General features: G+C 34.0%; 1 protein-coding gene across 7 annotated transcripts in view; it reads left to right on the plus strand.

Moving 5' to 3' along the window:
- Positions 1-23749, plus strand: part of PIAS1 (protein inhibitor of activated STAT 1) — a 162147-nt gene that overhangs the window by 128382 nt on the left and 10016 nt on the right. For all 7 annotated transcript variants that reach the window (XM_074234479.1, XM_074234476.1, XM_074234478.1 and 4 more), the window contains 4 exons: positions 8743-8816; positions 16502-16662; positions 18620-18750; positions 19650-19830. In XM_074234479.1, the coding sequence (XP_074090580.1) occupies positions 8743-8816; positions 16502-16662; positions 18620-18750; positions 19650-19830 (547 nt within the window). The remainder of the gene's footprint in view (positions 1-8742; positions 8817-16501; positions 16663-18619; positions 18751-19649; positions 19831-23749) is intronic.

Consider the following 23749-nt stretch of genomic DNA (forward strand, 5'->3'; position numbering starts at 1 on the left):
TACAAAAAATGATAGGTAGATACTACTATTATATATAATTGGAAAACAAATAAAATGCTAATTTAAAAATAAAAAGAAAAGAAAATGTCAGATCTAGAAAAGAATCTGGAAGCTATGATAGAAACTGCTGAGAAGGGTCACCATAGACAAATTTGCCTAGAAATGACTTTGATTGTGCCGCTTGAAATCAGTATAAATAGCCACTTTTCAAAAATAAGATTTATTTTCCTTTTGCATGTAAAGATAGTTTTCAGCCGTATTTTTTGTAGCAGTTTGTTTTCTCCCTCCTTTCTCCCTCCCTTCTTCCAACAGAGAATCTAAGTTATACATGTATAACTATTAAGCATATTTCCATATTAATCATGTTGTGAAAGAAGAATCATAGCAAAAAGGAAATAAAACATAAAACAAAATTTTAAAATAAAAAATATTAAGTTTTAGTCTGCCACCAGACTCCAGAATTTCACAAGTCCTTTAAAATTGTCTTTGATGGACTTGAGCCAAGTCCATCATAGTTGAGCATCCCACAATGTTGTTAATATATACAATGTTCTTCTGGTTCTTTCTCACTTCACTCATCATCAGTTCATGCAAGTCTTTCCGGGCTTTTCTGAAGTTCTGCCCCTCATGATTTCTTTCTTTCTTTTTTTTTTTTGCAAGGCAATGGGGTTAAGTGGCTTGCCCAAGGCCACACAGCTAGGTAATTATTAAGTGTCTGAGACTGGATTTGAACCCAAGTACTCCTGACTCCAGGGCCGGTGCTTTATCCACTACGCCACCTAGCTGCCCCCCCCCTCATGATTTCTTAATAGTGTTCCATCACATTCATGTACCACAACTGCTCAACCATTCCCCAAATGATTGGCAGCCCCTCAATTTCTAATTCTTTGCCATCATCCATGCAGAAAAATCAGTGTGGTAGGAAATCAGTCTTGTAAATTAGTGAACTCAAGTAGAAAAATGAGTACCATGAAATAGAAAATTGCCTACATATGACAGAACTTCACACTTTCAATCTGCAAGCATTTATTAAAGTAATCTCAGCAATTACGGGGAAACTACCAATAACTGAGGGTATCAGGATTGTCTTGTAGAAAGCACACTTGAGCTGAACCTAAAAGAAATCTAGGAACTCAAAATGTTTAAATGAGGAGAAAAGAGCATTCTAGGCATTGGGAACGGGATGAGCATTAATTTATTCCTTCAACTGATTCAGACACTATTCAGTAAGTCATTTTGACTGGAATGTAAAATACATGAGGGGAAGAAATAGGCTGGACTGAGATTATGAAGGACTTTAAATACTAAGCAAAAAGGTTCATATTTTATCCTTCAACAGGAGTTTTTAATCTTTTTTGTATCGGAAGTTTACAAACCTTCTGAGAATATTTTTACATGTATAAAACTAAACACATAAGATTAGAAAGAACCAATTGCATTGAAAGTTATCAAAATGTTTTTAAAAAGCAAGTTCATGGATTCTAGCTAAGAAACTGACATCCTAAAAGCATTAGAGACCTGCTTTGAGCTGAAGAATGAGGTGATCAGCCCATTCTCTGCTTTAAAATCATTTTGACATCTTAAGTGGAGGATATGTTAGAGATTACACTTGAGACAAGGAAATCAGGTAGGGTCCTATGACCATACATAGTCCTGGTGAGAGGTGATAAAAGCTTAAACCAGAGTTATGGCCATGTTACCTAAAAGAATAGGGTGCTAGAGATATTGTGGAGATAGAATCCATAATATGTTGGGGGGGGTTGACAGCAAGAACTGAATAATGACCAAGAACAACCCATGTGACCAAGAAAATGATGGTACCCTTGACAGATAGAGGTAATTTTAGCAAGAGAGTACCCATTTCAGTTTTATTCTAATGAAAGTCCCAAGGAAATTACATTTATGTTTGGAGAAACCAGGAAGTGAAGGTATTCTTTATCTTCTCAGGCTTTATTAGAATATGTTTAAAAGGAACCCTTGAGAATTATTTTATTTATACTCAGCATTTAACTAGTAAATTGGGATTTGGTATAAGCAGGTGAAAGATGAGTATTCCTATTTTTTCAGAATTTTTCATCTCATCCCACTTTGACCCTATATACCCAACTTAAGTACCATATGTCTCATTTTCTCTATAGAAAATTTTCCTTATTGAAATCCTAAGAATATATTTTTTTTTAATTTATATACTTTGTTTTTGCAAGACAAGGAGGTTAAGTGACTTGCCCAAGGTCACACAGCTAGGTAATTATTAAGTGTCTGAGGCTGGATTTGAATCAAGGTCCTCCTGACTCCAGGGTCAGTGTGCCACTTAACTGCCCCCGAAATCCTAAGAATATTAAATAAAATAGTTAGATCTGAATTTCCTAAGTCTTTTCCATTTCTTATATATGATAGATGAAGTTTAAGTGGAACTCTTCAGTCATTTTCATCTACTGTTTTCTGAGTTGCCAGCTCTTCATTGTTGTTCACTGTTAATGGGCATGACTATTTTTTGTCTTGTGTTGTTCTGTTCCACTTGTATATCCAGCACTGTGAATACTGGAAGAGTGAAAAGACGAATTTGGAATTAGCATATATTCTTCAATAAACCACTTTTAGTTCTTGTCAAGGAGCAGGCAGAACTCTTTCACTTTGAAAATGCTGGTGCTGGGGCAGCTAGGTGGCACAGATAGAGCACCAGTCCCAGAGTCAGGAAAACCTGAGTTCAAATCCTGCTTCAGGCACTTAATAATTACCTAGCTGTGTGACCTTAGGCAAGTCACTTAACCACATTTCCTTGGCCAAAAAAGTATTGATGCTGAAGTTTGCATTTTATTATATAGATATAAAATAATGTTACAGTAGGGGAAACAGTGAATATTCACTTGATTGAATTGTACTAAATGATACTTTAAGTAAGAGAAAAACTTTCATTAGTATCATCTTTAAGGAAAGATTTGATAAGCCAGTTTTGTAAACCAGGTTGTGAGTATTTGGTTAAGAAGAGAAACTTTAACCAACTTCTTTTAAGCATTTTATTGATGAGATAAGAATGATTTAATTAACTTAACAAATGTAGTCACTATATGTAATAGAAAATAATAATAGCATTTCTAGCAAATATAGAACATGTGTATATACCTATATGCTTACATAACTATGTACAAGTTTTCCTATTTGACCATAGAATTATAGAACTATACTAGTTTTTAAATACTCCTTAATTTAAACATTTTATTGGTTTGACAATAAAATTTAGCTACTCTGAATTATCAAGAGACTACTGGTTTGGACAGATGATATTTTGTCCTTGTTTTGGTGTGCACTAAAAGCTTGGTAGGGAGCCCTGGGAGTCAAGATTCTAATTCCAGGTCTTTTGAGGGGTATGTGACTTTGGTCAAATCACTTCCTTCTTTAGTGCTCAGTTTCCTCATCCATGAACTACTTGATGATCTCTGGGATCCCTTCCAGATATAAATTTTTGATAATATAAATTACTCAGCTAAAGAAAGAGAATGAGATTTAAAAAAAAATAAGGGATGGGGGAGAAAAAGGAGAATCATTGTACATATGTCAATTGTGATTACCTAGATTAATATTTAACAAATGATGTATCTACTATAAGTAAGATTCCACTAAGATAGTTTTAAAATAAAAATCATTATGGGTTAGGATCTTAATTTCCTTCCTCTCACCAATAGGGAGGAATCTTTTGTGTGTGAGACATTACCATTTTGTGTTAGAAATTGTGATAAAGAGAGGAAAATCAGATACAGATTTCCATTCATCCCAAGTTTAGGGAAAACAAATCAAAAGATTCAGAGAAGAGAAAACTCAAGAATGGAATTCTGAAAGGCAAAAAGAAGATAGTTGCAATAAAGGGGAAATGATCTAAACATGCACAAATGTGTTCTTGTCCAGCTTAGACTTTTAAAAATAGAAAAAGAGGGGGAGAGTAAATAAATAGAAAGCCACACCTATAAATAATGGTCTTCAGGCACCCAAATTCAGAAAGAACTGAGACTCACAAAGAACACTTGAGGACAACATCAGAGAGAGAACAAACAAGAACTACCCTATTTTTTAAGCAAAGGAGAATTTTTTTGAACTAGAGAAGAACATATTTCCCAGCTTTCTCAAAAAGCTATATCAGAAGCCATATTTCTTGAGTTCTAGAAGCAAATGGATGCTACATAGAGTCACTGAATCTAGCTAACATTTTCTAGCATCTTCACATTTAAGGAAGAACATTGACAGGTTGAAAACATCTAGAAGAAGACAGTAATATGATGGAAGTTCTTGAGATCATGCCATGTGGAAATTTCTTGAGGGAATTGCGGAAGAGATAATATGAAAAGAGATAATACAATAAGAGGTCTTCAAGTTACATTTTTTTGCAAGGCAATGGGGTTAAGTGACTTGCCCAAGGTCACACAGTTAGCTAATGATTAAGTGTCTGAGATAAAATTTGAACTCAGATCCTCCTGACTACAGGGCCAGTCAGTGCTCTGTCTACTGTGCCACCCAGCTGCCCCTCTTCATTTTAAGGATTGTCATAGAAAAGTGATACATATTCTGCATGACTTGTTGCTGTGGAAATAAATTGTAAAAGAGTCAAATTTAGGCTCAGTATAAGGAAAAAATTTATAACAGAACTATTAAAAGCTAAATGTACTGCATATGAAGTAGGTAGGTTCTCCCTTATTAGATGTCTTCAAGCAAAAGTTGGATAAACACATACCCAGCCAACTTTAGAAAGAATTGATGTTCAGATATGGTTGGGATTAGATAACCTCTGAGAACTCTTCTAAACTGGAAATGCTGGGGAAAATTCAAGCCCTCACCATAACAGCTTATGTGCTTTGAATAATATTTTTCAATGAAGAAAATTGTGAACTCCCTTGGAAGCTATTGTAATAGAATTCAGCATCTGTCATTCCTGTTTATTTCTTCTATCTTGGATTTTAATGCCTTTTTTTTGCCAAAGAACAAGAAATTCTTTTATATAGTTAATTTCGTTGAAGTTTTTCAGTACTTCCTTGCAATTAAAAGTTCTAATTTCCCCGTTTTGGTAACCAAGGGTTTTTGTTTTAAATTTAAAATATCAATTAAAACTGTTAGAAATATTTGAATATAAAATAATTGCATTTTATTTTAATATTTTAATTCTATCCTAAATCAAAAACTTATACATATTAAATTCTTATTGTGATTCTTTTTTGCAAGGCAATGGGGTTAAGTGGCTTGGCCAAGGCCACATAGCTAGGTAATTGTCAAGTGTCTGAGGCTGGATTTGAACTCAGGTACTCCTGACTCCAGTACCAGTGCTCTATCCACTGCGCCACCTAGCTGCCCCCTGTGATTTTTATAAAGTGAAAATTTATATTATAAAATTTGTTAAGTAATAAGACATTGTTTTGTAACTTTACTCTTTTTTGGTTCTTCTCCTATCTAACTGCTCCTTCTCAGTTTTTTTGTTGTATTTTCTCTTTTTTCTTTTACTTGGAAATTTCATCAGCTCTCAGTGGTTCAGTAACTTTCTTGAAGGTGATTCCCTATTCAAAACAAAATATCCAAAGATCTTAATGCACTTTTAATGTGTTAAAACTGTATGTGGGGTGGCTAGGTGGTGCAGTGAATAAAGCTACCAGGGACCTTGTTTACACTTCCAGGATGGAGACTAGTGCTTCTGTTGGTTCACAGGCCAAGAGAGCAGGGGCCTCATCTTTGCTTAAATCATACCAACTTAGAAGAACTAAAACTAACAGACTCCCCAGAATTAGCTTGAGAAAAACAGCACAAAATCCTGTTTCAACAGTACCTTCTCTCCCCCCCCCATGGAATCTAAGACCAAATTTAACACAAAGTTAAAAATCAAAAAATAGACTGTAAAATGAGTCAAAAAAGAAAAAGAACCTGACTATAGAAGTTTACTATTGTGGCAGAGAAGATCAAAACACAAATTCAGAAGACAACAAAGTCAAAACAGCTACATCTAACGCCTCAAAGAAAAATTTGAATTTGCCTCATGCCCCCAACACCCACAGAAAAATTCCTTGAAGAACTTAAAAAGGATTTTAAAAATCAGTAGGAGAGATAAAGAGGAAAAATTTGGAAAAGAAGAGTGGTGCAAGAAAATCATGAAAAAGACTCAAGCTGGCACAGAAAAATAATGAAGAGAATAAAACCTTATAAAATAGTATAGAACAAATACTGAAAAGAACATCTTAGAAAACAAAATTGACCATCCTCAAGACCTTCTCCACTCCAAGCCATCATCTACATAACTGCCAAAATTATATTCCTATAATATCAGACTGACCACATCATCCGTAATAAACTACCATAACTCCTTGTTACCACTAAGATCTAATAAAAAGTCCTTTTTAGCATTAAAACTCTTCATGACATTGGTCTCTTTTTTTCCCAGTCTACTGAGATTTGTTCCCACTTATTCCCATTTTTATTCCTGTTCACTGTTTCAACTGTCCAGTTACATTGGTCTACTTGACTTTACACACACACACACACACACACACACACACATACACACACACACACAAACACACACACAATGTTTTATCTATGTCTGGACCTTAGAATTGACTTTTCGTTATTTCTGGAATGATCAACTTTCTTGTCCTTCATGACCTGCTGCTTTTGTCTTCTTTTTTAAAGGAAATCTTCCAGTTTTTTCTTCTTTTTTCAAATAATAGTATTTTATTTTTTCCATACACACACACACACACACACACACACACACACACACATAGTTTTCAGCATTCATTTTTGTAAGATTTTGAGTTCATATTTTTCTCTCTCACTCCCACCTTCCGCTAAAGTACAGCTTGTAATCTGATATACAGGTTATGCTGTATTTTTATCTAAACTTCCATTTCATAAGACAGATTATAGAGAAGAGTAATTAATAAATTATAATCCTCTTCAGACATTGGTTATGAAAAGTAGTTGTTACTTAGGTAATTATATAAATGTGTGTATGCACATATATAATATATTCCTTACAATAAAGTGTTAGTCTAAGATTGACCTTCTAGACATTCAGCACCTGTGATATTTAGACATTCTGGTAAGAAATTAAATAAAGAGTACTGTATTTATCTGTACTTTTAAAAATTAAAAATAAAATTGAAAAAATTAGTCATTAAAAAAAGAAAAAATAGTCATCATGACATTATTAACAGAAGCCGTTGACTTATTTAAATCATTGTAATTGGCATGTGGACACTACTAACTTTAAGGAAAGATCATAAGTTTGGATTAAGTGGTCATCCTTTAACAACAGAAGTATAAACAGAAATCAATGAAAAGGTCTCTCCTACTATTTGTTATTTGACCTTTAGTTATGATATAGCTGTGTATGTTATGGTAGATTTTAGAGTAATATTTACTAAATTATTAGAATGTAGGAACTATTTTGTGCATTAAAATTTTAGTTGTAAATTTTCATCCAAGAATCTTCAGTCAATCAAAAATTATTTAAGGGCCTCCTTAGTGCTAGACACTATGAGGAGAGTTGGAGAAACGAAGAGGGAAAACCAAAAAGGGCTGCTTTCAAGAAATATATTTTCTAATGGAGGATATAGCATGTAAATAATTGGCATTAGCCTCTGGGCAGACCAGGAAAGGTGTCCTTTGATAGAGGGAAGCTGAATTGAGTTTTGAAAGAAACCTGCAGCATACCACATGCTGGGAGAAACCTGTCATCTTTATACTACAGATGAGTATATGTGAAATAAACCAAGGTAATAGGGTGCACTAGAGGCTGGGAGAAGAGGGAAGTCATCTTGCAGGTGATGGCATTTGAGCTAATCTTTGAAGGAAAATAAGGTGCTTACGAGGGAGGGACGGATGAGGATCTAGGACATTCCAGGCATGGCACAGATAGCCTGCACTAAAGCAAAGAGACAGGAGAAGAAATATCATGTGTTAGGAACTGCATGAAAACCAGTTTGACTAAAAGGCTTTAAGCTTTAAAAAAAAAAGCATGAAGGAAGGTATTTTTATTGTTCCTAGAGATAATAGGGAACCATTGAAGTATATTGAGCAAGGGAGTGAGAGGATCCTATGCTTTTAAGAAATGTCTACATTGTAAGACACCTGAAAAGTATCTTAGTTCAACTTTTAAATAAGAGGCACCTGTACTTCAACCCCCACTAGATGGTCTTCTAACCTTTGCTTGAAAACTTCTAGAAATGGGAATATAAATGAGGAAAAAGTTTTTCTTGTACGTAATTTGTAGGTCTTAAGATTATTTCAACATCTTTTCATTTTGAGATACTTAAGAGATGCTAATCTACAACCAGATTATTTTAAACTGCCTAATTCTATTGTAAAAGTGAAGAAACTGGAGCAAAGGTAAAGTGATTTATCCACTGTCAGATATTTGTAAATAAATTCGTATTGGTTGAAGTTTTTTGAGTAATTAAAATTTTTGCATTTATAGTATGAAATTGGAATACCCTTTTTTATATAATTTCATCATAAATTTCTTACTAAGACTTTCTCAAAGGATTTTGTTATTTAATAGATATGATTAATTTTTCTATTGTCTGTTACAAATAGCAATCTTGTGTTCACAGAATTTCCCTTGTTTTCCATATGACTTTGTAGGCTATATAATTATTTCTTTTTATTTGAGATGCTTAATGCTAATCCTAAAACAGATTTTTTAAAGCTCTCTATGTTAAACTGATTATTTATCTTGTTCTATTTATGGTTCCCTTCAATGAATAACAGTTAAAGAGAAATTGACTGCGGATCCAGACAGTGAAATAGCTACAACCAGTTTAAGGGTTTCTCTACTCTGTCCAGTAAGTATTAACTGGCATTTCTTTTTCCTTTGAACCATTTTAGAAATAATTTTATAGAACTTGTGATGGAATAGCATATGTAAATTTATGTGGAAACAGGAGCCTCACATTAGGGTTTTTCTGAACCCTAGAATGTTTTGGATGCCACATTTGCGAAATTCATTAAGGAAGAACAATGAGCAGCATTTCAGGCCTATAAAAATCTCATCAGTTTCAGAAATGTATAGAATTCCCTATTTTATTAAGGATGTGAACTAAAATTTAGAGTGCAAAATTATTTTGCCAATACCAATTCTTTGCTAGATATTGGAAAAAGTAGAGTGTGTACAAAGGATGGCAACCATTATGGTGAAGAGCCTCAAGAGACTGCATAAAGTCAACAATGGCAAGAAAAGTAGACTTTATTCAAATTGTGGAAGACCATAAATGCCAGACTAAGGAGTTTATTTTTTCTCCTTTAAGCATAGAGGGCTACTAAAGGTTTTTGAGCAGGGGAGTAACAATCTTCTTTGTGCTATTTGAAAACTATTGGAGAAGGAAGAAACTGGGCCCAAGGAGACTGGTTAGGTTTATTAGTGTCCAGGAAAAAGTTAATAAGGACCTGAAGTAGCATAGTGGCAAGATGTGTAAAAGTAATAATGAGACTTGAATGTGGTGACATCATCAGAAAGGGATGATTTTCAAGGAGGATGGTAAGTTTAGTTTTTTGATATATTGAGTTTGAGGTAACTGCAGAATATCCAATTAAAGATGATGGACAGTTTGGGAACACAGGATTGGAGTGAAGGGGAAAGACTAGGGCTGAATATACATCTCTGGACTTTACAGTGTGAAGAGAAGAGTACACAGTAATTGTAATTAAAACTTTGAAAATGAATGAGATTGCCAAGGGAGAATTTAAAAGAAGAGAATAGGGCTGAAGACAAAACCTTTATCTATAACCTTATTAAAGATGGTCAGAAAGATAGTAGGAAAAAGAATGCTGTGTCATAGAAAGCCAACAGAGGGATCACAACAAGGATAGGACAAATGGGGTGGTGGTCAGAAAACTCAAGGAAAATAAAGGCTAAAAAAAAAAGACATCAAATTTATTCATTTTTTAGGTCATTGAAGAACTTAGAACACTTTGAGTAGCTTTTCATATGGAAGCCTTCTGAATAAAGAAAGCTTTTTTTATAGCTAGCCTACACAGAGTATTATGAAAATAAACTGGTTGAAGAGTTAATTACAATCTGAATTTTTTTCTAACCATCAGTTACTGTTTTTTAAATCTAAAAAAGTAGCCATATTAAAAGCATATTAAAATTATAAACACAAGACTATGTTTTTCCCTGGGTTACCAAATGATGAGACCTAAAGAATTGGAATATAATGAAAAACCTTAAACTTTTTATAATTTTGTACTTTTATATTAGTAATAATAAGTGTCATTGGGTAAACCATTAGTAGTTTACCTCAATTATATACACATGTATCAAAAATTCATTAGCAAATTCAATATTTTGGTTTTAGTCTATTATCAAATTAATTCTAACTTAATTGTTGGAAATGAAAGATGGAGAATGAGGGAGTAACTCAGTTTCCTGCTTGAGATTATTCAGGCCTGAAGTTCAGAGGTTTTTTTTTTCATATTGAAACTTCATTCATTTTAAGATAAAAAATTATTATCCTGGTCTCAGAAAAAGTTAGATCAAATAGTTTAGCCAGAATCTTGGTGGCACAGTGAATAGAGCCCTTGCCCTGGAGTTATGAAAACCTGAGTTCAAATCCAGCCTCAGATATTTGATACTTACTAGCTGTGTGACCTTGGGCAAGTCACATAACCCCCTTCCCCCCCAAAAAAGAAACAACATAAAATAGTATAATTAATCTTGTTTTTCTTGATCTCTCCTCTGTTATTTAAAAAAGTTTCTGATCAGTCAGTAAGCATTTATTAAGTGGCCAGAACTGTGCTAGTCATTGAAGTACAAGTACAAAGAATGTCACACTACTCACAGGGAGTTTACATTCTAATGGGAGAAGATAATATATAAAAATTTATAAGGAATAAATATATAGTGAATAAATTCAAAAACAACGAAATATAATGTAAGCAACTAGGTGACACATTGAATAAGGTACTTGACCTGCAGTCAGGAAGTCCTGAGTTTGAATATGGCCTTGGAAGTTTACTTAAGCTATGTGACCTAGAACAAGCCACTTAACATCTGTCTGCCCTAGTTTCCTCATCTGTAAAATGGAGCTACTGCTAAAGATTATTATTTTTTTAGGTTTTTGCAAGGCAAATGGGGTTAAGTGGCTTGCCCAAGACCACACAGCTGGGTAATTGTTAAGTGTCTGAGATCAGATTTGAACTCAGGTACTCCTGACCCCAGGGCTGGTGCTCTATCCACTGCATCACCTAGTCACCCCAAAGAATATTGTAATAAAATATTTGTAAAACATATACATACCTGTTTAGAAAAATATTTGTAAAATAATCTGTAGGAAAAATAAAAATTACTTTGCAAATCTTAAGGCATCATATAAACACTAGCTAATAGTAGTTTGGGAAGGAGATTACTAGCAATTGGAGGGAATCAAGATTAGCTTCATACAGATAATGGTAATTGAACTGCATCTTAAAGGAAAGTGGGAACTCTTTGAACAGTATATTTTAGGCATGTGGAATGACTAGTGCCGACAGAGATAGGAGATGGGAATTTGTAAGAAGAGGTCAATGAGACTGGATCTCAAAATGTGTGTGTGTGTGGGGTAATTTCATAACAGGCTAAAAAGATTGTTTACTACTAGGTCATTTAGTGCTTTAAAAGCTAAACACGGGATTTTATATTTATGAAGCCACTGAAATTTATTGAGTTGAAAAGTCATATGGTTCAGATCCATAAGAAAATTACTTTCAAAGTAGTATATTAGGGTGATGAGAGACTTGAGGCAGAGACCAATTAGGAAAGGAGGCTTTTTCAAGAATCTAGGCAAAAGGTGATAAAAAGTTGTGAGGGGCCAAAGGAGAGGGATTTTGTTGGGTGTATAAATGTCAAGATTTGTCATTACTCTGAAATGGAATCCATAGGCTTCATCAGACAGGGAGTCAATGACACAAAGAAGGTTAAAAACTACTGGTATTGATAAAAAGGTCATACTATAGAACTTTGGAGAACACCTACAGTGGTAAAACAAAGGAGCACTTGGGTTCTCAAACCAAGAGAAGATAATATCACAAAATACACAAGTCGAGGAGGGCACTCCTAAGGAAAGGGGTGGATAATAATGTCAGTTGTACCACGATAGGTCAAAAAGTATGACAACTGAGAGAAAACATCAGATTTGTCACATAAGAAAGAGGTCGTTGCTGCCTTTGGAGAGAGTAGCTTCAATAGAGTGATGAGATTGAAAGCCAGTTTGCAAAGGAAACAAAAAAGAATGAAAGAACTTCCTAGGGCCCAGTTGAAGTTGAGTAACATGAACTTGTACTGTAGCCCCTTTACAGTAAGCTTTTTCTCAAGTTAAAAAAATAAAAATTGGTTTGAGTTTTTGCATAGTGTATGAATTAGTAGTTACTTAAGAAATAAAAGTACCATTCTTTTTTCCCCACAAACCATTGTAAATAAGAAAGCAATAGAAATGTTTTATCAGGCCTACCTCTGTCTTTATTGAGAAGAAAAGAAAAACCAATATATCACCAACAAGTATATAATATATTTCATCTTCAGTTCTCTGGAATCATTGTATGGATTATAGTTCTTAGAACTTTCAAATTGATTGTCCTTTTTTTTTTTTTGACATGGCAAAGGGATTAAATGACTTGCCCAAAGTCACATAGCCAGGTAATTATTGAGTATCTGAGGCCAAATTTGAGCTTAGGTCGTCTGACTCTAGAGCCCAGTACTCTTATCTACTGTACCACCTAAGCTGCCCCTGATTGTCTTTTGTATTGTTGTTATTTTGGGAGGATGGGGTTGAGGGGTTAAGTGACTTGCCCAAGGTCACACAACTAGTGTCAAGTGTCTGAGGCCATATTTGAACTCAGTTCCTTCTGTAGTGTTGTTATACAAGTTGTTTTCCTGGTTCTGTTCATTTAATTCATCAACAGTTTTGTAAGTCTTCAAAATTGTTAGTTTTTATAATATTGATTTTATGGTGCAAATTATTCTTTTGTTTCTGTTTATCTACTTCAGCATCAGTTCATATAAGTCTTTTTATGTCTCTTTGAAATCATCCATTTCCTCATTTTTAGATAACACAGTAGAAGTTTATCATATTCATAAATCACAATTTATTTAGCCATTCCTCAATTGATGGACTGGATATCCACTTAGTTTTTAGTTTGTTTTTTTTTACTACTACAAAAAAATTAATATAAATATTTTTGTACATATAGAACCTTTTTCTTTTTTTGGGAAGGGGAGTATTGCAATATTGCTGGGTCAAAAGGTATTCAATGTTTAATAAATTTTTTGGATGGTTCATAATTGCTTTCCAGAATCAATTTGCTCATTCACAGGTCCACTAAGCAGGTTCACCTGTTTTCCCACAGCCCTTCTAACATTTAGCATTTTCCTTTTTATTATCTTTTCCAATTTGAAAGACATGAAGTGAAATTTCAGAATTACTTTGATTTGTATTTTTAATGATTTGGAGCATTTTTTTCCTTCTGACTTTAGATGGCCCAGGTTTCTTCCGTCAAAAACTGCTGTTCTTATCCTTAGAACATTTATCAGTTGGGGAATGACTTATAGTCTTATAATATGAATCTGTTCTTTATATATCTTGGAAATGAGTTTTTGATCTTGGCCTTATTGAAATTCTGAAAAAACTTTAGTTTTATATAATCAAAAATTTTTTTTTTTTGTGGGGTTTTTTCCTGTATCCATTGTTTGGTCATGGACTTTTCTTTTAGCAATATATCTGATAGGTATCTTTTTTCTGTCTTTTTATTTTCTCTACTTTATCCTTCCTATTTCTATGTTTCATACCTGCATCCATATTCTGCAAAATTTTAGATTGCCTAAGTGTAGAGAGGATATAAGACAATTATTTTACATGATATTTTGACAATTCTGGATATCTGTATTCTGTTCTTATAGCACATTAGAAATAAGAAAAAGCTCTTGGACACTAATTGATGAATAGTTAAACAAAGTTAGTAACATAAAAAATCTTACTCCATAGTTATTTAACTCACTTGTGAATTTGACCTAAAAATGAGAGACCCAAGACCCATATTTCATGAGAGTGTGTATGTTCTCATATAAAATAGTTGCTGTAGTCACTGTCAAGACAGACTTGAGATTTTTTTTTGAGCTCTCCTGTTGTCCTTAGTCACTAAAGAGTTCTAGGCAGATGATTAAAGTTTGAGGATAGTTAATAGATGTGACATCTGTGAGTCTCCAGAATTGATGCTCTTTCTCTCTCTTTTCCCTATCACCTCAATTAATATGAATTTAAGTTTGTGTATGTGTATTTATATTTATAAATTTATTATAAATTTTTACAAGATAATGGCTTTACTGTTATTAGTATAATAGAATTAAATATTGCTTGTTACTTTCACTTGTCAAATATATAGAACTTTGTTCTTAGACCCTGGTGAGTCTCCTAGTAGCTTGCTAAAGGATTTGATGCAAATATGGTTCTTTATCTTAATTTACTTATCTAATGAAATTAATAGATTAATCCTCCATCTAAATATTTGCTTATATCATTTGATGAGTAAGAATATATTTACATCCTTTCTTCTTGTAAGAGACTTTTAAGTGCACTATCTAATTTAACCTCACAATATCCTGCAAGTAATGTGGGGAGAAGCAAAATGTGTTACTGCCATTTTGCAGAGGGAGAAACTCGAGCCCAGAAGCATTTAATGATCTGCCTGAAAATATGTAGCAAAGAACTGGTATTGGCAAAATAATTTTGGACTCTAAATTTTGTAAATTACTAAAATAGAGAATTCTATACATCACTGAAACTGATGAGATTTTTATAGGCCTGAAATCATGCTCATTCTTTTTCCTAAATGAATTCTTATCTTTTTTTCTATTATTGACAGCTAAAACTTTCTTTGAAGTTAGAGCATAACTGAAATATTATACCATCTTCTCTCCCCAAAGTACTCCTTCCTTCTGACTTCCTTCTCTCTCAAAAGCTTTTCTTTAAGTTTACCTGCTACTTCATCTTTCATACATATTAAATTACGAATCCTCTTGATTTTAACCACAATATTTCTCAAAATCAACCCTTTCTATTATGCTGCTGCCCTTCTTGTGCTTTTCTGTCTTCATGCCTTTGTTCATGATGTTGGAAATGATGTTACTTGTGCCTTAAATATCCTTTCCATCCCAATCTTCTAAAATCCTACATTTCTTTCAGAATTCAACCAGACTTTATACTTGATCACTTTTGCCCCATCCACAAATCAGAAATTGTCTTTACTTTTTCTCACTTCCCATGGCATGTTATCCTGTTCTGTGCTATATTTTTTGTAAATTTTAATGGATCTGTAACGTCATCTGTGTTGGGTACGCCTTGCATATATCAAATTGCATCTCCCATACTGTCTCCAAGTTTTTTTAATAAATCTTTCATAAATGTTCTAACATGCTAGAAGCCTTCATATTATTATTATTTTAATATTATGCCAAGTTCCAGTATACCACTGGAACAGACCATTTTTTTTAAATGTCCATTTTGCCTGAGTGACCATTTCATCTCCTTTTTTGCCATTCATGTCCTCCCTTGTAAGTAATCCTTAAAATGAATTATAAATTATTATAGCATATATTATTTAGCACTGGATAGGTATATGTATCTTAATAGCATGTAAATTCCATGAAGGCAGGAATTATGTTCTAATTACCTTTGTATTTCCCCAAATACCTAGTATATAATAGGAATATGATAAATGGCTCTTGAGTAGTATATATAGCATTTCTTTTGAGGCACTAAATAATGAAATCAGTCAAATGCAGGAGAACTTGGATGCATTGTAGAAGATGGAGAACAGTATACTCTGTCCACATTCTCAGAATGTGATGAAAATTAGAGGTAGAACATCTGTGTAGCAGCTCAGCTTTCTCCCCAGGAAAGAAAAACAATTGCTGGAATAGGTGATAGAAGAGAAGTAACAGCAATTCCTATTAGGTTCACTTATTTCAACTCCAGTAACAAGGAAAGAAGATGTACTCTATATTTTCCACAGATCCAAAGTTTTCTCCTAGCAGGAAGCCCTCTAGTTGTTAGTACCTGGCATTTTCTGGTAGAGACTGTAAATATCTTGAGTTGTACAAGCTTATCCTTGAAACCATTTATTCAGAGGTCAACAATTTAGAAAGATGTGTTTCTTAAATATTTTCTCAAACTTCCATTGCTAAATGATATTATGTTACACCATGCTGCTGTAGTAATTAACTTTTTGAATAATGTTCATTCAGCTTCTCCAAAGTTTATGTGTCTATTTGTGATGAATGCTTTAGGATGTTTAAAACTCTAAATAAATTTTACATATAAATTTTACATATTTTACATATAAATTTATCTGTGTCATTTCATAGTGAAACTATTTGCTTTTTAGCCAAGCCTATTTACATGGAAATTAGGAAATGTATATGGTATTTCAGAAAACTTCATTTGAAGTTTAAACCGTGGGGAAAAAACATTTTGGTTTTTTGTTTTGTTTTCCCTTAAAGCTTGGTAAAATGCGCCTAACTATTCCTTGTCGGGCATTGACGTGTTCACATCTGCAATGTTTTGATGCAACTCTGTATATTCAAATGAATGAGAAAAAGCCAACTTGGGTTTGTCCTGTATGTGACAAGAAGGCTCCATATGAACACCTCATTATTGATGGGTAAGCCACTTTGGAAACAAAGCTTATATTTGCAACTTGAAAAATGGTCATCTAAAACAATTTCAAGACTTTACCCTTTCAGCTTGTCATCTTGCTTTGGAAGTACACATTTTTTATTATTTTTACTTTTAGTACTTAAAAATAGTAAACTATAATTTTGAGCCATTAATAGTTCTAATCAGGGTTATATTTTATGTCTTTAACCAATATGTATATAGGCTATCTGAAATCATGTGAAAAAAGGGTCATACAACTCTAAAAAATGCAAAAATTAAACTTTCAGTTACCCCATTTCTATAGATTGCCCACTCACTGAAGAAGCTGCCCTTTTCTCCCACTTTTTAAATCTTCTCTTCCTCAGATACATCTCATTCCCCCCCCCAATACTCCTAATATCCTTATCATAATTTAAATTTTTAGTTCCTTCTGTGTCATGAATTTTGTGATGGGTACATACTTGATCTGTGGTACCTAAATTTCCCTTTCTTCCTGTTTTACTTGGTACTTTGGAACCTTCTTCTGAATTTGTGCCCCACTTGACTTCCCCCCCACCTCCCAATTATTTCCCCCCTCTGACATAGAGTAAAAGCATGTAAGAAATGCTTGTTGTTGACAAAGATGATGATATTCATATATCTTGTAACAACTGTAATAATGAGGCAAAACAAAATAGTATATATTGACCATTTCTGAAAGGACCTCCAGTCTCCTCTCTGCTGAGAAGAGAAATATTTCATTACAATCCAAACACAAGATTAGTCATTACATTGATTGGAATTCTGATACATTCAATTTTAATTCTTTTTTATATTTATTTAATTATATATTTCCCAATTAAATGTGAAAAGAATTTACATTCTTTTTTTTAATTTTGGGTTCTAATTCTCTCCTCACCCATCTTTCTACCATCCCTTTGTCAAGTAGGCAGTATTGATTATATGTGAGAAGTCTTGCAAGACATAATTCCATATTAGCCATATTGGAAAAGAAAAACACACATTTACACCAAGAAAAATATATTAAGTGAAAAAAACATACATACTTCCATTAGCTCTCAGAGTTCTTCAGTTCCTTCTCTGCAGAGAGAAATCTTCTTTCAGCATAAATCCTATGGAATTGTCTTGGATTCTTGACTTTATCAGAGTAACTAAATCTTTCACATTTGATCATCATTACAATATTGCTGTTTCTCCTGGTTCTGTTTGCTTCACTTGCATTAATGTAAATCTTCCAGGTTTTTCTGAAACCATCCTGTTTGTCATTTCTTACAGCACAATAGTATTATCATAATCAACTATCTCAACTTGTTTAGCTAGTCCCCAATTAATGGACATCCTCTCAATTTCCAGTTCTTACCCATCACAAAAAGAGCTTCTATAAATATATTTGTACAAATAGATCCTTTTTTCCTTTATTGTGATCACTTTGGGTATACAGAGCTATGAGAGGTATTGCTGAATCAAAGTTTAAACAGTTTGATAGCCCTTTGGATACAGCTGCAAATTATTCTTCAGAATGGTTGAACTAATTCACTCCACAAGTCTATTAGTGGCCCAATTTTTTTTATCTCTCCTCTAGTTCTTGTCATTTTCCTTTTGTCATGTTAGTCAATCAGATAGATGTGAGGTTAACTCCTCAAGAGTTTTATAAATTTGCATTTCTCTAATAATTATTTTGAGCATTTTTTTCTTGTGACCATTGATGCTTTCTTCTTCAGAAAAGTGCTCATTTCTATCTTATTAGGCAATGACTTAGATTTTGAAACAAATGAAAAAAAGTAGAATTCTAGTCTGCTTCCCTGTAACTCATATTTTCAGTCACTGCTACAATATATGAATTTTCCATTTTTGCTTTAAATTTTCATAACAGTAGTAATTCTTAGTGCTCTCCTTTTTAGCTATGTTCAAGTTTCATAAAAAGTTTGATATTCATAAATGAAATTTTTCTTTTTATATAGTTTATTTATGGAAATCCTAAAGTACTGTACTGATTGTGATGAAATACAGTTTAAGGAGGATGGATCTTGGGCTCCTATGAGATCAAAAAAGGAAGTCCAGGAAGTTTCTGCTTCTTATAATGGAGTTGATGGTGAGTATTTACAAATTTTATGCTAATGTAAGCTTTTCAGGGGAAAAAAATTGCAGTAAAAAAACCTGAAGTTTATGATTATCTCAAGCATTTTATAGAAATTATTTAGTGTTCAGAAGTAACTTTAATTTAACTTTCTATCTAGACTTTTCCAAATTTTCTGATAAAAGATCTCAAAGTAACATAATCCACAATCTCATTGGTAAAAATGTGTTTTTGAAATAGTACACTTTTCTATTTTCATTTTTCTAAATTTGTTTTCTGATTTTTCTTTCTCATCTTTTCCCTCTCTTGTTCTGATTCTTCTTCACAACTTGACTAATATGGAAATATGTTTAACATAATTATACATGTATAACCTATATCAAATTACCTGTTGTCTTAGAGAGGAGAATGGTAGGGAAGGAGGGAGGAAAATGTGGAATTCAAAATGGTACCAAAAATGAATGTTGAAAACAATCTTTACATGTAATTGGGCGGGGGGAATAACAAAAAAAGAGAAGAAATAGTATGCTTTTAACAGACTTGAATATGGAGTGATTAGCATTCTCATTTCATTTGTTTTTTGGCATGGCTTTTGTTTTATTTTCTCTAAGAAGCCACCATAACTTAAATTTAAAATTATTAAACCCACATTTTTTAACCACCTGAGTACCTTGTTATAAAACAGAGTACTTGGTTTCATTACAAAAGGGCAATAAAAAGCACAATTATAAATTGAATTATGAAATTTTTAGCAACTCATAATAAACTCATTGAAAACTAAAAGAAGCAGCTCACCTTTTCATGTTTCATATTTATACTGTCAGTATAAGAATCCAAACTGTAACTGATGATTCCTTAGGTTTCTCAAAAAGAAAGAATTTTCTTTTTTAAATTGAATTGCTGTTTTTCCTCAGGATGCTTGGGTTCCCCCTTAGATCACCAGGTATCTTCTCACCACCAATCTTCAAACAAAAATAAGAAAGTAGAAGTAATTGATCTCACTATAGACAGTTCATCAGATGAAGAAGAGGAAGAACCATCTGCCAAGCGAACCTGTCCTTCTGTATCTCCTGCTTCTCCATTAAATAACAAAGGGTAAGTGTTAGTGTGATGAGGAATCTATTTTTACTTAAAATTTTCAAAACAGAAGTAATAGTACGCTTCTCATTTTTAATTAAATAAATTTTCATTAAAAGCTTGAATACCCCAAAATGAAATTTCATCTTCTTACGTTGTTTATGGAAATCCCTAAATATTATACTGATTATGAGATCAAAAGAGAAGGTCCAGGAAGTTTTAAATTTAATTCCTGTTTGTAACCTTGGGTTCATCTTTAACTTCTGTTTCTTTCTCTCCCTACCATATATACAAACATTTGCTAAATCTTATTAAGTCTAACAATGACTAGTCTTTGTGTAGCAGTGTAAGATTTGTATTGTACCTTACATAGCTGATCTTTTGTTAGGTTGTGTAGGAGAGGCATGATCTTTATATGTAGGAAATTGACAATCAGTAAGGTAAATCACAGTTGCATAGTATTAAAGGCAAGATTAAGACCCCTTAAGCATTGATGCCAAGTATGAATATATCACTAATCCATGCTGCCTTTACAACATCTCTCTACCCAAAGGAATAAATACAAACTCCTCAGTTTGCCATTTGAAGTTCTTTTTAATCTGTCTCCTATTTGCCTTTCCAGGCTTGTAATATATTACTTACATTCAAACATTATACTACCCCAATCAAACTGACTTTTTTGCTATTTTCTCACATATGATAGTCCATTATCTCTTTGCCTTCCCACAGGCTGTTGCCAGTTCCTGGAATAAATTTCCTCATCTCCAACTACTTAGAATCCCCCCGTTTTTTTATAAGTTCAATTTAAGCATAATCATATAAATGAAGCCTTTCCTGGTCTTCCATTTAGTTTTTCTGTCTCTTATGTATACATATCTCCATTTGTAGAATGTAAGCCCCTTAAGGGCAGGAACTATTCTATTTTTTGTCTTTGTGTGCCCCATTGCCTAGCATATTATAGATGTTTGATTAAAGGCTTGTTGATAGAGTCTTTGACCTTTATGATATCCACTTTTCTCCAGTTAGCCATCATGCTACTTCAATGTTCAATGTTCAGCTTGAATCAGTGATTTCCGATTTCCTAATTCTTTTAATCAGACACACCATCATTAAAACAAATTGTTGGTAGTTCATGCTCCCCTGATATGTTTGTATTTACTTATTTACAAGTTATTTACATGTATTATTGTAGACTTATAATCATGTTCTGTCTTCTCCAGCAGACTTCCCCCTATCATTCCCCTTCATTTATCTTCAATTCTCTTTGTTTGTTGTCTGCTTCCATGCTGCCTACAAACATGCCTATATTTCTCCCATCCTCAAAAAAACCAAAACCCTCATTTCATCCATCCAGCCCCACCATATTATACCATTTCTCTCCTGTTTTTGGCTAAACTCTTTAAGAAAACTATTAACATCTGGTGCCTCCTCTTTTCTTCTCACTCTGTTCTTACTTCCCAATGCCAGATTTCAATGTCTTTTTTCAGTCTTCATCCTTGACCACTTTACAGTATTTTACACTGTTGATTACCCTTCTCCTTGATACTCTCTGGTTGCTCTCTGCTACCGGTCCAACCATTCTCTTTCAGTCTCCTTTGTAACATCTTCATTTAGACCTCACCTATTCCCTCAGACTCTCTTCTGAGCCCTTTTCTCCATCTCTACTATTTTTCTTGGTGATTTTCTCAGCTACCATTCAGTTATCATCTCTGTAGATGATTATCAGATCTATCTGTCTGGCCCTAACTCCTCTCTTGATAATATATCTCATATATCCATGTCCAAAATTGAATTCATTATCCCTCCCCTCCCCATCACTTCTCTTCCTGGTTTCCTTATGAGCATCAAGAGTATTACATCCTCCCAGTCACCTATGTGTTTTAACCTGAGTATCATCCTTGACTCCTCATTCTCCCATACCCTGATATCCACTCCATTGCTAAGATCTGTCAATTTTACCTTTGTAACATTTTTCTGTTTTCCTCCTCCTTTCCTCTGACACTGCAAGTAGCCTTTTGTTTAGACTATTGCAATAGCCTCTTCTACCTCATGTCTTTCCGTGCTCTAGTTCATCTTCTACTCAGTTACCAAAGCAATCTTGCTGAAGTACACAGGTAGGGGGCAGCTAGGTGGTGCAGTAAATAAAGCACAGCCCTGGAGTCAGGAGGACCCGAGTTCTAATCCAGCCTCAGTCATTTAATAATTACTTAGCTGGGTGGGCAAGTCACTTAAAACCATTGCCTTAAATAAAGTTCTAAAAAAAATAATAAAGTACACAGGTGCTATCACCCACTCCTCCTACTCGGAATACTCCAGTGACTCTCAGGCCCCTCCAGGATCAAATATGTGTTTGGCAGTTAAAACCCTTCCTAACCTGCTTTCCATCTCTACTTTCCCAGCCTTCTTTTATCTTACACTCCTTTCTCCAACATATTTTGTATCCTATCTGATAGCTAAGTTCAAGTGTACCAAGAGGCAATCTTGAATTTCCTAGTTGTTGATGGCCTCTCCCTCCTCAACTTATTTATTTTATTTATTTATTTTGGTTTTTGAAAGGCATTGGGATTAAATGACTTGCCCAAGGTCACACAAGCTAGGTATTTAAGTGTCTAAGACTGGATTTGAACTCAAGTCCTCCTGATTCCAGGGTCGTTGCTCTATCCACTGTGCCACCTAGCTGCCCCACTTTATTCTTTATACCTCTAAGTGACCCAGTCAGAATGATCTTAAAGATTTCTATACATATGAGCCACCATTGATATACAAAAGGGAATGGCTTCATCCATTTGAGTAAATGCCTTATTTTCCTTCTCTCCAATATAATCTATTCTCCTGCTGCTCTTGCCTGACTTAACAAACAATATTACTTTTTCAAGAACCCTTGCCCCAGAAGCAAGGAAGAGGTATTACCTCTAGCACCAGACATTCAACTCTAGCACTTTGCTCATAACCCAAACTTATATACTAGACTTCTCAGGATCCTGTTTGTAGGTCCCTTGACACAAGGCTCAACATTTTTCTCCTCCTTATTTGCTACTGGATATTGTTGGAGGAAATCTAAGAACTGTGTAAAAGACAAATTTCTTCATCCCAATTAGGTCATCATTTCTATATAGCAACCCTTTTTTCCTTCTCCAGCTGACTATCTGTGGTATTTCTTTCTTTCCTGATGTTGGAGAGAAAGAGCTAAATGATGCCACTCCATCGAAGGACTTGTTTGATGTAGGACATTACTTCATAGCAGCTATTCCCTATAAGTTCCCACTTTCTCCTTTTTAATATATCTAAACCTAATTTTTTATTCTCTGCTTTGAAGAGGTGGCCCTTTTACTTGCCTGGGCCACACTTCCTTCTTTTGCTCTTGACCCTCTCAGTCTCTTCTAGAATTCTGCTTTCTCAGTCTATCTACTTTTCGGTCCCCTGTTCCCATTCCTCTTCCTTCACCCCTACTGGCTACTTTCAAGCACTAACACATCTCCCCCAACCTTTAAGAAAAACAACAGCGGGGCAGCTAGGTGACGCAGTGGATAGAGCACCAGACTGGGAGTCAGGAGTTCAAATCTGGCCTCAGACACTTAATAATTACCTAGCTGTGTGGCCTTGGGCAAGCCACTTTAACCCCATTGCCTTGCAAAAAAACTTTAAAAAAAAGAAAGAAAAAGAAAAACAACAGCAAACCTAGTCTGATATCTCTTCTATTTTTCATGGATAAATTCTTAGTAAAGGCCATCCATAGTTGTTATTTCCATTTGCATTCCCTTGCACCCCCCCCTCACACTCCCTCACCTTCCCTTCCCCCCATACACACACTTGGATGCATGCTCCTTTTATTCATTTCACAACTTTATTAAAGTCTAGCTTATAATCCTTTTGCTTAACTAAAACTTTTTTTTTCTTTAAGGTTACCACTAGTCTCTCTGCTTTCAGATTCTCTCTT

Source organism: Macrotis lagotis, chromosome 4, assembly GCF_037893015.1.
Source record: "Macrotis lagotis isolate mMagLag1 chromosome 4, bilby.v1.9.chrom.fasta, whole genome shotgun sequence".
Classification (NCBI taxonomy): Eukaryota; Metazoa; Chordata; class Mammalia; order Peramelemorphia; family Peramelidae; genus Macrotis; species Macrotis lagotis.